The sequence below is a fragment of the Nomia melanderi genome, chromosome 14 (assembly GCF_051020985.1).
Source record: "Nomia melanderi isolate GNS246 chromosome 14, iyNomMela1, whole genome shotgun sequence".
NCBI lineage: Eukaryota > Metazoa > Arthropoda > Insecta > Hymenoptera > Halictidae > Nomia > Nomia melanderi.
This window is the reverse complement of record NC_135012.1, coordinates 7011157-7022997: the sequence shown is the minus strand read 5'-3', so window position 1 is coordinate 7022997 and position 11841 is coordinate 7011157. Positions and strand designations below refer to the sequence as shown.

The following is an 11841-nucleotide window of genomic DNA, read 5'->3' as shown; positions in this document are numbered from 1 at the left end:
GAGATAGCGTGTCGCGTGCGACCAACTTTGAAGAAGCATCTCATCAATCCCTGGTACCTACTCGTGAAGCATGATGACAAGGAGGTATCCGACAAGGACAGACTTATGCGTTTTCCGGTGTAAAACAAGGACAGAAATGAAGTTGCGCCATCTAGTGGTAGAAGCTCTGAACCAGATGCGTTACGAAAATGGAAAAAAACAACGAACTCGGCAACGAATATACTAATAACTCGTCTCCCACGAATGATTCGTTAACATTTGCAATTAAGGATCATAGAATGATCCCCCCTCTGATTTCTCATATCACTTTCGATAGGATGTTATTTCGCGTTAATTATTTATTAATGATTATCTACAACATTCTATCAAACTTACCAAGAATGTTTTGAGAGGTCTTTAGTGTGCCATTACTTTTTTTATTACGTAGAAACAATTGGTGAATTTTTATGTTTGAAGAAATTAGAGTAGACCCTCGGAAATAGTCCTGTGACAATTTTAGCTGTAATTGATGTCGAATTAACGAGTTATTTGCGATTATTCGATGTGTTAAATGCGATTCGTATATTCGTAATGTGTAAGACAAAGACAACATTAATGTGCGACAAGGATAGATGGTTCAGATTGGAACAGTGGCGCCACCTATCTAGAAATGTTCCAAACTAGTGGTCTGTTAGTAGCCCGTGGTATCCAGCAAATGACGCCACCAATACCTTCCTTATGATGGACTAGTATGATAAGGAAGAACCCTCCATTACTTATGTCTTCATGAAGAACATATGTAAATTTTACAAATTGAACGCTCGTTGTTGACAACAGTTATTCACTTTATTCAAATAATTCATAGAGATATTTTATAAATATAACTTATAAAACACACAGAAATACTATACCGACCTTGTCGCACATTACAAATTAAGCCTGCGATACGGACAATTTAGTTCCATCTATGTAACACTAGATGGTACAACCATTCAGTTTACTACATGAAGTTTAATGTTTTGTTAAATAATTAATTATTGCATATGTATAAACATAGGTAGCGTTTTTCGCTGTATATGAATTATCGAAATCTCTATTATCAATTCAACTTCCCTTAAATGATTTTAGGATGTTTAATTAATGAGATATAATGTTTACTATAGATATGAATGCAGTTTATGTGTGAAATCTAATTCTAAATGTATTTATATTAATTATCTGTAACTGTTAAAATAATTTAACCCTTCGCGGACGAAGATTCTTCGAAGTATACAAAACCTTCAACATATGAAGTTAAATTATATATCAATTGTTTAATTAACAGAAAAAAAGAAAGTTACGTATTGATCTCTTGCTGTTCGACTAATTAAATCATTTGTCCACGACTTAGTTTTCCAGATCTGAACATTTCATCTCATCGAAATGCCGACATCCGTCCGCAAAGGGATAAAATTGGAAAATTAGATAAAATGTTATGTTCGGAATCTTCTCTCCTTATTCTCTATTTCCTTAAAATTGCATCTGCATCAGCGGAGAGTGCATTTCGTAAGAACAAGTTAATGAAGAACTATTATCAATTCTTACTAATATTTAATTAATATATATACTTATATATACATATATATACATATATATATATATATATAATTAATTATTATATATGTATATAATGATTATTAATATTAATATAATTAATATGTATGAAATATACATAAGTGGTATTATGTACTTAGTTATCTACTAATAATATTTTATTTTGATATTGTTCTGTATTGCATCGATGCCCCAGTGAGTTAAAATTTTGAGAAATGGAAAAGTTGATGGAATTCCTGAGGATTTTCGAGGCTGCCAAAACATGTTTCGGGGTTAGCTCGAGAATCTTGATTACTTTCAAGTCGCAATATGCTTTGGGATTTCCCGCTCCGTTCTAATCGTCAAGTTTACAGTGTTTTCAAATTCTTGAACACATTTATATGTACATTTTGCTAGTGCAATTACAATTATTTTTCGTTACTGTTTGTCCTGTAAATGAAGTACTAATGATTTAATTAATTAAGTAATAATTTTCTGCAGTAAATACACCACAGTGTTTGACAATTCATAAATGCGTATTCTGCAACTTATGTCTATACAATGCATCCGAAAAGCGATTTTCACTTTTTTTAAAACTATTGTTAACACAATAGTTACTCAAAGTATTTATTTAATACTTTGTCATAAATTTCATCTATGTGCGCAACAGTAACACAAAACTGAAAATTCTTCTATAATTGTAGTCAAAAGGTTAGTACAGTATACAACAAATTGGCTGTATTTATTATGTGTGAATGATAATACAAAACGTGATATACGTAGTATTTTTAAAAACTATAAACATTATTTCTTAAATGATATTATAGAAAAACTATTGGCCAGGTTTAATTCCTGCGTATTTACATTCTTCATGGAAAATATAACCTTATCTACGCTGCAGATATTATACGAACAAATTTATACCGAAAACTTACTGTATACTTAATGCTAACAGTTTAATATTTATTAACTGTTTTTTAAATAAATTCTAGAAATACTATTGTTTCGTATTATCGTTTTATTAGCATTTAAACATTTATATCCATGAACTGAATTCTTATTCAAAAAATTCTAGTTTATAGTTCTTGATACCAAAAATCGTATTAAAATAACTGATGTAGATGAAATATTTAAAGTCTACCTAAATTTGAAAATAATTTATTCTTCTAAATAAATTAAATAACATAACATTAATAAATGTAATTATAACTAATTAAAATTCATAAACCACTACCTTTCAGATATGACTAAAGATATGTTAAGTCCAAATAGAAAAAAGAAGCAACTACTTAAAAAAAGTAAAACGGACATAAACGATACATTGAATGATGACTTAAGTAATAATGTGCAAACATCTCAAGAAGCATATCTAAATACAGATCACATAAGGATAAAAAATGAACGGACACCTACTAAAACAGAAAATGATAATATAAATTTGCAAATAAATAATTGCAATGTTAGAAAAAGGAGAAATGTATCAGAATCTTCTAATAATAATGATGAATTAACAAACAACACTAGAAGTTGTTTAATCAGTATCCGTAAAATAGAGGATTTATGTAAAACTCCTATAAAAAACAATGAATTAAATGAATCAATGGACGCAACAAATATTAAAAAAGAAATATTCAGTCCTGTAAGATGTAGCCCTAGGAATGTTAAAATCACACCAAATAGAAAAAAGAAACGTTATTATGAAGAAGATAAATTCTCCAAAAGAAAAAGGAGAAAAATTAATGACACAACTGAATATGATCAATTATCTGATTCAGTTAAAACAGAATTATATGATAACAATGTTCACGATATGGAACATATTGAAATGTTACATGATTTAGACTCTGTGATGGATTTTGAAGATACTAAAATACCAGATTTCTTATGTTCTACAACTAATGATGTGAAGGATGAGCAGAGTATAGAAATCTTTAAAGATCCACAAGTTGATCCTTTATTTATTGATGTTAATGATATTCATGATAGTACCATAGAAAATGGAAATGAGGAACAAGAAAAAGAGAATGCAGAACCTAGATTTTATTTAAGAAAACGTGTAAAAACTGTTGAGCAAAAAAAATTAAATAATAAAAAGTTTTGTGATACTCCTATTGGAATAAAAGCTGCATTAGGGAAATTATACATTAAGTCAGATACAGAAGACGAAGAGATATCTGAAAGTACTCAGCAGGTAGTTTCTTAAATAATATATGCTTATGATTCTTTCTAATGTTTTTATGCATTACGATTCAATAACTATTTCATTAATATTTATTATTGTAGGAATTATACAATTTAAAGGTGCAAATAATGCATGATGTACCACTACAACATCAAATAGAACGTTCAGCAGGTTCGAAATCATTGACAAAAGCAGAGAAAAGTTTATTTTTAAAATATGCATCATTAAGAAAAGGTTGTTATTTACCTCAAGAAGATGAAACGATCATAAATAATTGGAAAAAATTTTGTGAAGTATGTCTAATCAATGGTATTAGTATACATATATTTTGTTCTGTTAATAAATAATTTTATAAATAGGTTCATAATTGGAATTCGAAAATTGTAAAGCCATTCATTTGCATTAGAAATGGTAATAGATATTGTATCAGAAGCTCAGAAGAACGTCAAAAATTTGTTCAATTTTTAGCAAATGGGTTACCATGCAGATCATTGTACAGTGTACTTCAAAGATTCAAAAATTTATTTGGAAAATATAAAAAATCCTGTACACGGTATAACATAACTTTTTTATATTATTCGTTTACTGATTTGCATTTATAATTTATTGTAATTATAACATGCATTTGTATAGGTACAGTTTAGTAGAAGACGAAATAATTTTATCCTATATGAAAAAAAATTGGAGGCGGAAAAAACACAATAATTATGCTAAACTAGCGAAAATGTTAAATCGTAAGAGGCATTCAGTATGGCTACGTTACTATACACTTAAAAATATGCAGGATAAGGAAACAAAGAAATGTAAGTATATTTTTTTTCAGCTATAAACAAAACTAAATGGTAAATTTTGTTCCAACAGCATTAGAAGTCCAGTGGACATTAGAATTAATTGGGAAATTTATACAAAATCTTATGAATATAATGTTATGTGAAAATATAAAAGAATTAAAAGATGCTATCATTCCAAAACCAGTTTGGGTAAAGTTAGAAGAAAAACTAAACATAAACCATGAAACATTAAGAAAATTTTGGCTTCATCAACTGCATATGCAATTATATTGTCCAGAATCCATTTATTTAAATGATATTAAAATAAAATTAATTGAATAGTAAGTTATATTAACAACATCTCCAACTTCCATCTCAAAAAATATATTTTATACAGTTTTAATATTTAAATGTAAAGATTATATTACATTGAAATAATTTTATTATAGCATGTATGGAAAAGGAATTTCAAATGCTCGAGAAATAATATGGCGTAGCGTTGCAAAATATTTTGAGGGAGTTACTACTATGTTTTTATCTAAAGTATTTATTTACCTTGTACAAGAAGTCAATAAAAAACTAAACACTACATATTTTCCTGGTAGGTGTATTATAAACATAAAAATAATGTAATTAAAATAATCTCCATTAAATAATAATCATACTTTTTATGTTCCAGATATAATAGAATATCTTTATAATCGTAAAATCCCTGCTATACAAAACAGCTTGGTTGATAAATTTCTTCCGAGGTTATTTTATGATAATGGGAATGTTAAGATCATAGATGAAGATATAAAAACTGAAAATATATAATATACTGTTATAGCATTTTTATTAAACTTCCGAAATTTCCAGCGTATAACTTAAAAATAATAATACATTTTCTTTTAATTCATAATGAAAACCATTTTTGATATTTACATTTATTTTGAAAGAGAAATTACAATTTAGTCGTTCAATATATATTATAAATATATTTCATATCGACTTTTTTTTATCCAATCCCAGCATTAAACTTTATACATTATTTTTTTTTGATTCTTTTTCCAATGCCTTTTCCTTTGCTCTTTGATACAAGGGTACAAGTTTTCCATCTTTAGCAAGCATTTTAAGTAATTCCATTATCAGTGGCAAATAATTGTGTTTTCTTCTGATATTTTCCACCTGGTATCTTTTGGACTTTTTAATTTCTTTTTCTATTAATGTCTGTAAACATTCTAATTCTGCTGGATCACAAACATTAGCTTTCTGACGTTCATAAAGTGTTTTTCTGTCAGTTACTATAGCCATCAAATTAAAATGAATTTCTCCTTCATTGTATCTACAAGAATACATAATTTGCACATGAAATAGGGTAAAACAAAATAAGCACCTAAAATACCTACTTATTTATTCGTTTTTGTATTATAGGTTTTGCTGCTTGAACCCATTGATCTCCAAGTGGACATGGACCTAGGTCCATTGGTCCATCTTTTAGCCCATCTAACTCGTACAATCGACCATCAATTGGAATGTAACTAACAAAATGAAATACATCATCATCTTTAGATGCTTTTCTTGAATCATATTCAAACAACGTTTGCCTGCAACAAGTGACATTTATTTTATATAATACAAAACAGACATATTTATCAATATATGTAGAAAATTTACGTAAAGAAACTAAGTATACCTTGAAAAAGAATTGTGTACTTCTCTTATTACATCAGAATTACTAAGAGCAAGTCCTCTCATATTAGCATCGAAACTCTGACAAAAGTTTTTGAATTCCTCCAAATTCGGTCCCAATGATATATCGGAATGTTTACAATTTAATAATACACTTAATATTGCTTGTGTTGCACATGCATTATTAATCACCTTAAAATATTAAGAAATACAGAAATTTATAAATATTTTTTCTATTTAATTATAATACTTACCTGCTTTGCGAAAAAAATTTTATCTAATCTATTGTCTTGAACAATACTTCCTGAGGGTTCATCATCCTGAACCCATTTAAATAAAAATATTAAACCATGTATAGGCCTAAAAAGTATTGTAATAAATTATTATAAAATACAAAATATTTTTATTATCTATAATATTTTTTATTTATATACAGTATTGGAAATATTTATTGAATTACTAGAATTTGATACACATTATCACTATTTGCTTTACATGCTATTAATATTTAAAACTTCATTCAAACAAATCGTTAATTTCGTTGAAATGTATTGTAAACTACGTAAACTACATAATAATTAGGTTATGTTAGATACAATAAATAATCTACACTTACTTCAATGAGTCGAACTGTTCATCATCCAAACTCCATAATTCTTCCACTTGAGCACCTTTGACACCTACAAACAAATGTAACATGATTATACAAATTATAAATACTTGAAAATAAAAAAGAATACATGGTACAAAGGAACAAAACAATTACTGCAAAAACTTCTTGTTAATATAAATAAATGCGAATTATTTTTTAAATAACAATTACAATGTATAATAAACTTATATAAAATTGATAAAAATTTACCAAATTCTTTGATTAATTCTGTAAAAACACCAGGATCGCTTTCAATAGGACACCAATTACCCGCTGAGTCCGCCATCTTTCATTCATTATTTGTCACAATCCAAAAAGTAATACTCATTCAGTAAAATGTTTTTTTATTGTTATTACATTTAATTTGACTTAATTTGTAATTTATAAATACTATAAATGTTCAAACTTACACTCCTATTATAAAAGATCTTACAAACTGTTAATGTTTATTACGGTTATTTATTTATTTTAGTAATTGGATATTAAACTCTAATTCACAGGTACATAAATCGTATAAAATCAGAAATGCAAAAACGGCAATAAAAATAAGTACAAATTTAGAACGGTCTCACAGATGTTTTATAGTAGTTACAGGTTAAATGTTCTATATGTATTAAATATATCGACAACATAGTCAAGTACTATCTTAAATTATAATTTTTAAAGAAATTCTCTTTAAACTCTTTTTTTGAGACAATGCTACATATTCCAATATGTAGTATAAAATAAAAGTATCTATATTAATAAAAGGAACATAAATAATGAAATGTAACATATTAAATTATTATAATGTTCCAGTTTTCTGTAATTTCCATGTTTTACGATATTTTATAATTAGATTGCTAAGATCCATACGATTTTATACATACTAATTTATTAATAACAAATTAAATATATAAATAATTACATTAAAAATATATTATTTATTTATTACGAATAAGAAAACTTCAACATTTTACTACATCAAAATTTTTACTTTATATTGTTTTGTACATTCACTTACAACTAAAAGTAACTTATTAATATATTATAATTTGGGTATGTATACATTACTTTACACAAAAAATTGTACACAATTTACCAGCACAGCCTCATTTATTAAGTGATTGGATTAATAAAATATGAAAAAGTTATATAGTTTCTTCATAATCATCAATTAATATTACAATGCTCAAGCACAATTTACACTATGTACAAGCAATAAATTAATTAACATTTTAAACATATATTATAACTAAGCATTGTTGACATTGCTTATTAATTTGCAATATATTCATAAATTTTTCAACAAAGAATGTACATCAAATTTACAACAAATTTTACAATACCAGTTAAGGAATAAAATTTACTTGAAAAAAAAATAATTTAAAGCACTTTGTAATGAAGTTTAAGTTCATTTATATTTTAGTTGAATGTATTAATATTGTATCAGAAATTTGTAAAAAAGAATGTCACTAAGCCATACATTTAAAGCCAAATGTACATACACGTGAACAATTCTTATTGACAATTTTTTACTGTGTTCACTTTTTATGAGTGAACGATTATTACTTTTGTATTCTATAGATATATCTTGTTTCAAAATTTTTATTCAATTTGTAAGCGATCGTAAGCGTTGATAGCATTTAGCATGAAATGTCATTAAAATACTTTTGTTCAAGTAGTATTAACTTCGTGTAATGAAAATTTACTTAAATCTAGGACACAATGCTATACATTGTCTGTATAGAATTACATTTCTTGTCAAAGCACCTAACATTATATAATTCGATAATAATATTAGTTATTATTTTCTGTATGACATAAGGATGACAGAATATCCTCATATCGTCGCATATTTGTTTCGAATGTTTCCAACTGTTTAGTAAGATCTCCCCCTACTTGTTCAGCGAGTGTTGTTTCCTCCATAAAAGCTTGAAGTTGTGGTGCACTTTGACATTCACGATAAAATGCTCCTAAATCACTATTAGTATTCGTTACAGCAAAAGGTGTTTTCTAGAATAACATTTCAGAAGTTTAAAGGTACCGCATCATAAATACGCTATAAACGTAGGAACGTTAATTACCAAATCTACCATAATAAAATCGTCGTTCGCACTGGTCATTGAGCAACTACTTCTCCTAGATCCATTCTGTGAGTTGCACTTTGATGTTGTGTTATCATTTGTAAGTCTTTCATTATTTCCATTGCTGCTATCCGTTGTGGTAGTCGTTACCGCAGTCTTTGTATTTGTAACTTCAGCTACCGTAACAGGCGGAGGTGAAGTTTGTCTAGGAGTTAATAAAGAACTAAAAGGTACATCTGGTATAACAAAATCTTCCTCGTTAACTGTAACAGGTTTATTGACTACAAATGCTCCTACTTTAATTGTATCACTGAGAGACTTTGATGTTTCTTCACTAAAATGTAAATTGAAATATTTGAGTACATTTGATATATATCGATAATAGTTAATAAAATTCAAACATTATATCACCATTTACCTCTGTTGATACCTTGTATGGCGAGGACTTAAATCTGAATGAAAATGATCACTTTTCAACATTATTGAATCACGACCAGTATGAGTTGGAGAAATAGTCATCTTTGTTCTATATGATACTGATAAATGAATTGTGCCCACAGGTGTGCACAATTGACCTACTCTAACATTTTTATAATTATCACCTTAAAAAAGATTTATTTTAGTTTAGTTGTAAACAAGTTATTAAAATGGAAAGACAAAAAAAAATGTGTGATTTGTTTTCACTAAGCAAAGTACATATACACATAGAGGTAAAATATACTTAATTATATTTTGAAGCTTTATCTCACTGAATGTTATCACTTTATATTACATCATTAGCAATATTGGAAAATTTATAATTATTGTTCTTTATATTATTTACAATTAATTATTGTAATTTATTCCATTGTTGTCAATCATCAATGACACCAATGCTATCATTGATGATCCTTGTAACATTCACTGTTTTAAAGCAACATAAATTACATGAAAGTTTAATATACGATGAATAAAACTTGTACCTAAAGTATGTAATTGTGGCTCTCCCATATAAATTCTATAACAAATAACATAGGATTCTGGGCCTTGTCTTCTACTCAATTTATAAGCAGGAGTAATTCTTGATATAGACAATAAAGATTTCAATAAAATGCCCATTCTGTTATATACTGTATATGTTACTCTTATAGTAGGATCACTATGTTCAGGCAAAACGCAAAGACTCCATGTTTCTAAAACCATTGTGTCACCTTCAACAGTTCTCAAAGAGATTTCGATACAAAGAGGTGTAGTTGAATTAACTATTTCCCCATATAATGCCCTCTTAGCTTCAGCCAACACTTCTGGTACATCTTGAATAGCTAAATTGAACTACACAAGAAAAAAATATAAATGTAGAAACCTTTAAAAATGTGGAATGAACCATAATAATTATCCACTAATATTTTATAATCAATATTACGATTTAATAATAACCTATATTACCTGCTTCTAAGATTATAGTTATTAACACATTGATGTAACACTACATTGAAAGATATATAGAAATATAGACAAAATACATAAAAATAAGATTTCATCTAAATTTAGATATACATTTGCAGAATTAAAATTAAATATTTCTTTAAAAACTATCAACATATGCATAAAACAGTAAACATAACTATGCATTTATATAATGAAAAGTTGAACTGTTCATTTAATACATTTATTACTGAAATTAAATATACGCATTATACTTTAGAACTTTGATACATACTACAATCAAAGTATAACATACGTAATCAATTTTTTATCATTTGTTATTTACTTATCATTTCAAACACTTAATATACAATAGAAAAAATATATTTATCATAAGACCAAAGAAATAGTAAATTTATCAGTTCTTAATAACATTATGTTCTAATTTATTCTAAAAAACGTGCTTACCCAATCTGTTCCAGATGAATTTGGCTTGCACTTTGTGCTGACCTTTTCACCTGACCTCGACTGCACTATAATTTGAGCAGCTTTTAATGCCAAGAATTTAGTAAACTTATCCAAGTCTCTTTTATCTTGCATACTCAGTTTTAACGTAGACATTTTAGTGTTAATTGTTTCTCACAATTTCTTTTAAACAAACACACTTACTGAATGGGAACTACAGACATCACTAAACTGAATAAAATTTTGAATATACCAAAACATTCCCTTTAACTGTCTTTAAAATTACATTGTGTGATTGTTTTTGATACTCGCACGTGTGAATCATCGCACGCGAATCAGCCAACAATTCCAAGTTTTCTTATGGGTTCCTAATGTAAGAACTCCAACCGAAAAACAATAATTTGACAACAGCATGGTCATCATATCGTTGCATTGTACTGCGTACAGCTGTATAACAGGTTATGTATAATGGGTCGATTCAACTTTATTCTGCATAGAATCCAGGTCACCGTTGATTTAATATAGCAACAAACTCGAAAATATTCGAATCAATTGATAATTTGAGTATCTCTTTTTATGAATAATACACCGTTGAACAAAATGTAGTAGGTTGCACAATGAATTCGCTTGGTACTGCTAAGGCGAACTTACATCGTGTTATATTATTTAACACTATAGATTTACACTCTACGTCTCGTGTATAGAACTAGGCAAAATCGACTATTCATTTAAAGAGGGATGTCGAATCGACGTCCTACAAGTTAGTGACTCTCAATCAGCGGTTCCCCTACTATTTCTATTCGAAGAATTGCCCAAGCTTAAACAACTTTGTGCTCTTCATTGCACATAAGAAAAACCCTGAAAGAAATGCGGATCTAATTGATCAGTTTTCAACTATTTTCATTTTATTTTCAATATTAATTTGCTATTAGTCAATACAGTTACATGTAACCAATCAGAATTATAAATAAAACTCACAGCTGACAATTCTAGTCCAACGGATGGTAAGGTAGGTACTATGGAGAGGGTAATTTACAAGTTCCTAGCACATTCCTGTCGTAGTTGTCTATAGTCTATATT

At 27.7% G+C, this 11841-nt stretch overlaps 3 protein-coding genes across 6 annotated transcripts; 1 reads left to right on the top strand and 2 right to left on the bottom strand.

Annotated features, from left to right (window-relative positions):
• The first annotated feature begins 1263 nt into the window (after nt 1–1263).
• Nucleotides 1264–5685, top strand: LOC116433821 (uncharacterized). 3 transcript variants are annotated; one of them, XM_031992342.2, is made up of 10 exons: nt 1264–1524; nt 1769–1844; nt 2053–2262; nt 2793–3742; nt 3835–4026; nt 4093–4286; nt 4367–4536; nt 4595–4844; nt 4953–5104; nt 5183–5685. In XM_031992342.2, exons 4-10 carry the CDS (start codon nt 2795–2797, stop codon nt 5317–5319), a joined length of 2043 nt encoding a protein of 680 aa, XP_031848202.1. In that variant the 5' UTR covers nt 1264–1524; nt 1769–1844; nt 2053–2262; nt 2793–2794; the 3' UTR covers nt 5320–5685. The 3 variants fall into 3 exon arrangements, with proteins under 3 accessions (XP_031848202.1, XP_031848205.1, XP_031848203.1); XM_031992345.2 differs by having other exon boundaries at nt 1264–1534; XM_031992343.2 differs by lacking the exon at nt 1769–1844.
• On the bottom strand, nt 5313–7413 carry Uch-L5 (ubiquitin carboxy-terminal hydrolase L5). Its single transcript, XM_031992347.2, has 6 exons — nt 7037–7413; nt 6791–6854; nt 6429–6534; nt 6179–6366; nt 5892–6089; nt 5313–5827 (listed from the first exon to the last, which is right to left on the bottom strand). The coding sequence occupies exons 1-6, from the start codon at nt 7110–7112 to the stop codon at nt 5524–5526; spliced, it is 936 nt and encodes a 311-aa protein (XP_031848207.1). The 5' UTR covers nt 7113–7413; the 3' UTR covers nt 5313–5523.
• Nucleotides 7414–7876: 463 nt separating this feature from the next.
• On the bottom strand, nt 7877–11834 carry Atg13 (Autophagy-related 13). Of its 2 annotated transcripts, none has more exons than XM_031992185.2 (6): nt 11740–11834; nt 10765–11619; nt 9855–10203; nt 9311–9494; nt 8902–9226; nt 7877–8821 (listed from the first exon to the last, which is right to left on the bottom strand). In XM_031992185.2, the coding sequence occupies exons 2-6, from the start codon at nt 10915–10917 to the stop codon at nt 8606–8608; spliced, it is 1227 nt and encodes a 408-aa protein (XP_031848045.1). In that variant the 5' UTR covers nt 10918–11619; nt 11740–11834; the 3' UTR covers nt 7877–8605. The 2 variants fall into 2 exon arrangements, with proteins under 2 accessions (XP_031848045.1, XP_031848044.1); XM_031992184.2 differs by having other exon boundaries at nt 7883–8821; nt 8893–9226.
• Between the last annotated feature and the right edge of the window lie 7 nt (nt 11835–11841).

Bases quoted from the DNA above. Each gene is read 5' to 3' on its own strand.
- LOC116433821 (XM_031992343.2), top strand. From the start codon at position 2,795: ATGACTAAAGATATGTTAAGTCCAAATAGAAAAAAGAAGCAACTACTT. The intron at 4,287-4,366 runs GTATAACATAAC...GCATTTGTATAG, and splicing joins TATAAAAAATCCTGTACACG to GTACAGTTTAGTAGAAGACG. The intron at 5,105-5,182 runs GTAGGTGTATTA...TTTATGTTCCAG, and splicing joins AAACACTACATATTTTCCTG to ATATAATAGAATATCTTTAT.
- Uch-L5 (XM_031992347.2), bottom strand. From the start codon at position 7,112: ATGGCGGACTCAGCGGGTAATTGGTGTCCTATTGAAAGCGATCCTGGT. The intron at 6,367-6,428 runs GTAAGTATTATA...TAATATTTTAAG, and splicing joins AAATTTTTTTCGCAAAGCAG to GTGATTAATAATGCATGTGC. The intron at 5,828-5,891 runs GTAGGTATTTTA...GTATTCTTGTAG, and splicing joins ATACAAAAACGAATAAATAA to ATACAATGAAGGAGAAATTC.
- Atg13 (XM_031992184.2), bottom strand. From the start codon at position 10,917: ATGTCTACGTTAAAACTGAGTATGCAAGATAAAAGAGACTTGGATAAG. The intron at 10,204-10,764 runs GTAAGCACGTTT...TTTCTTGTGTAG, and splicing joins ATTCATCTGGAACAGATTGG to TTCAATTTAGCTATTCAAGA. The intron at 9,227-9,310 runs GTAAATGGTGAT...TTTACATTTTAG, and splicing joins CATACAAGGTATCAACAGAG to TGAAGAAACATCAAAGTCTC.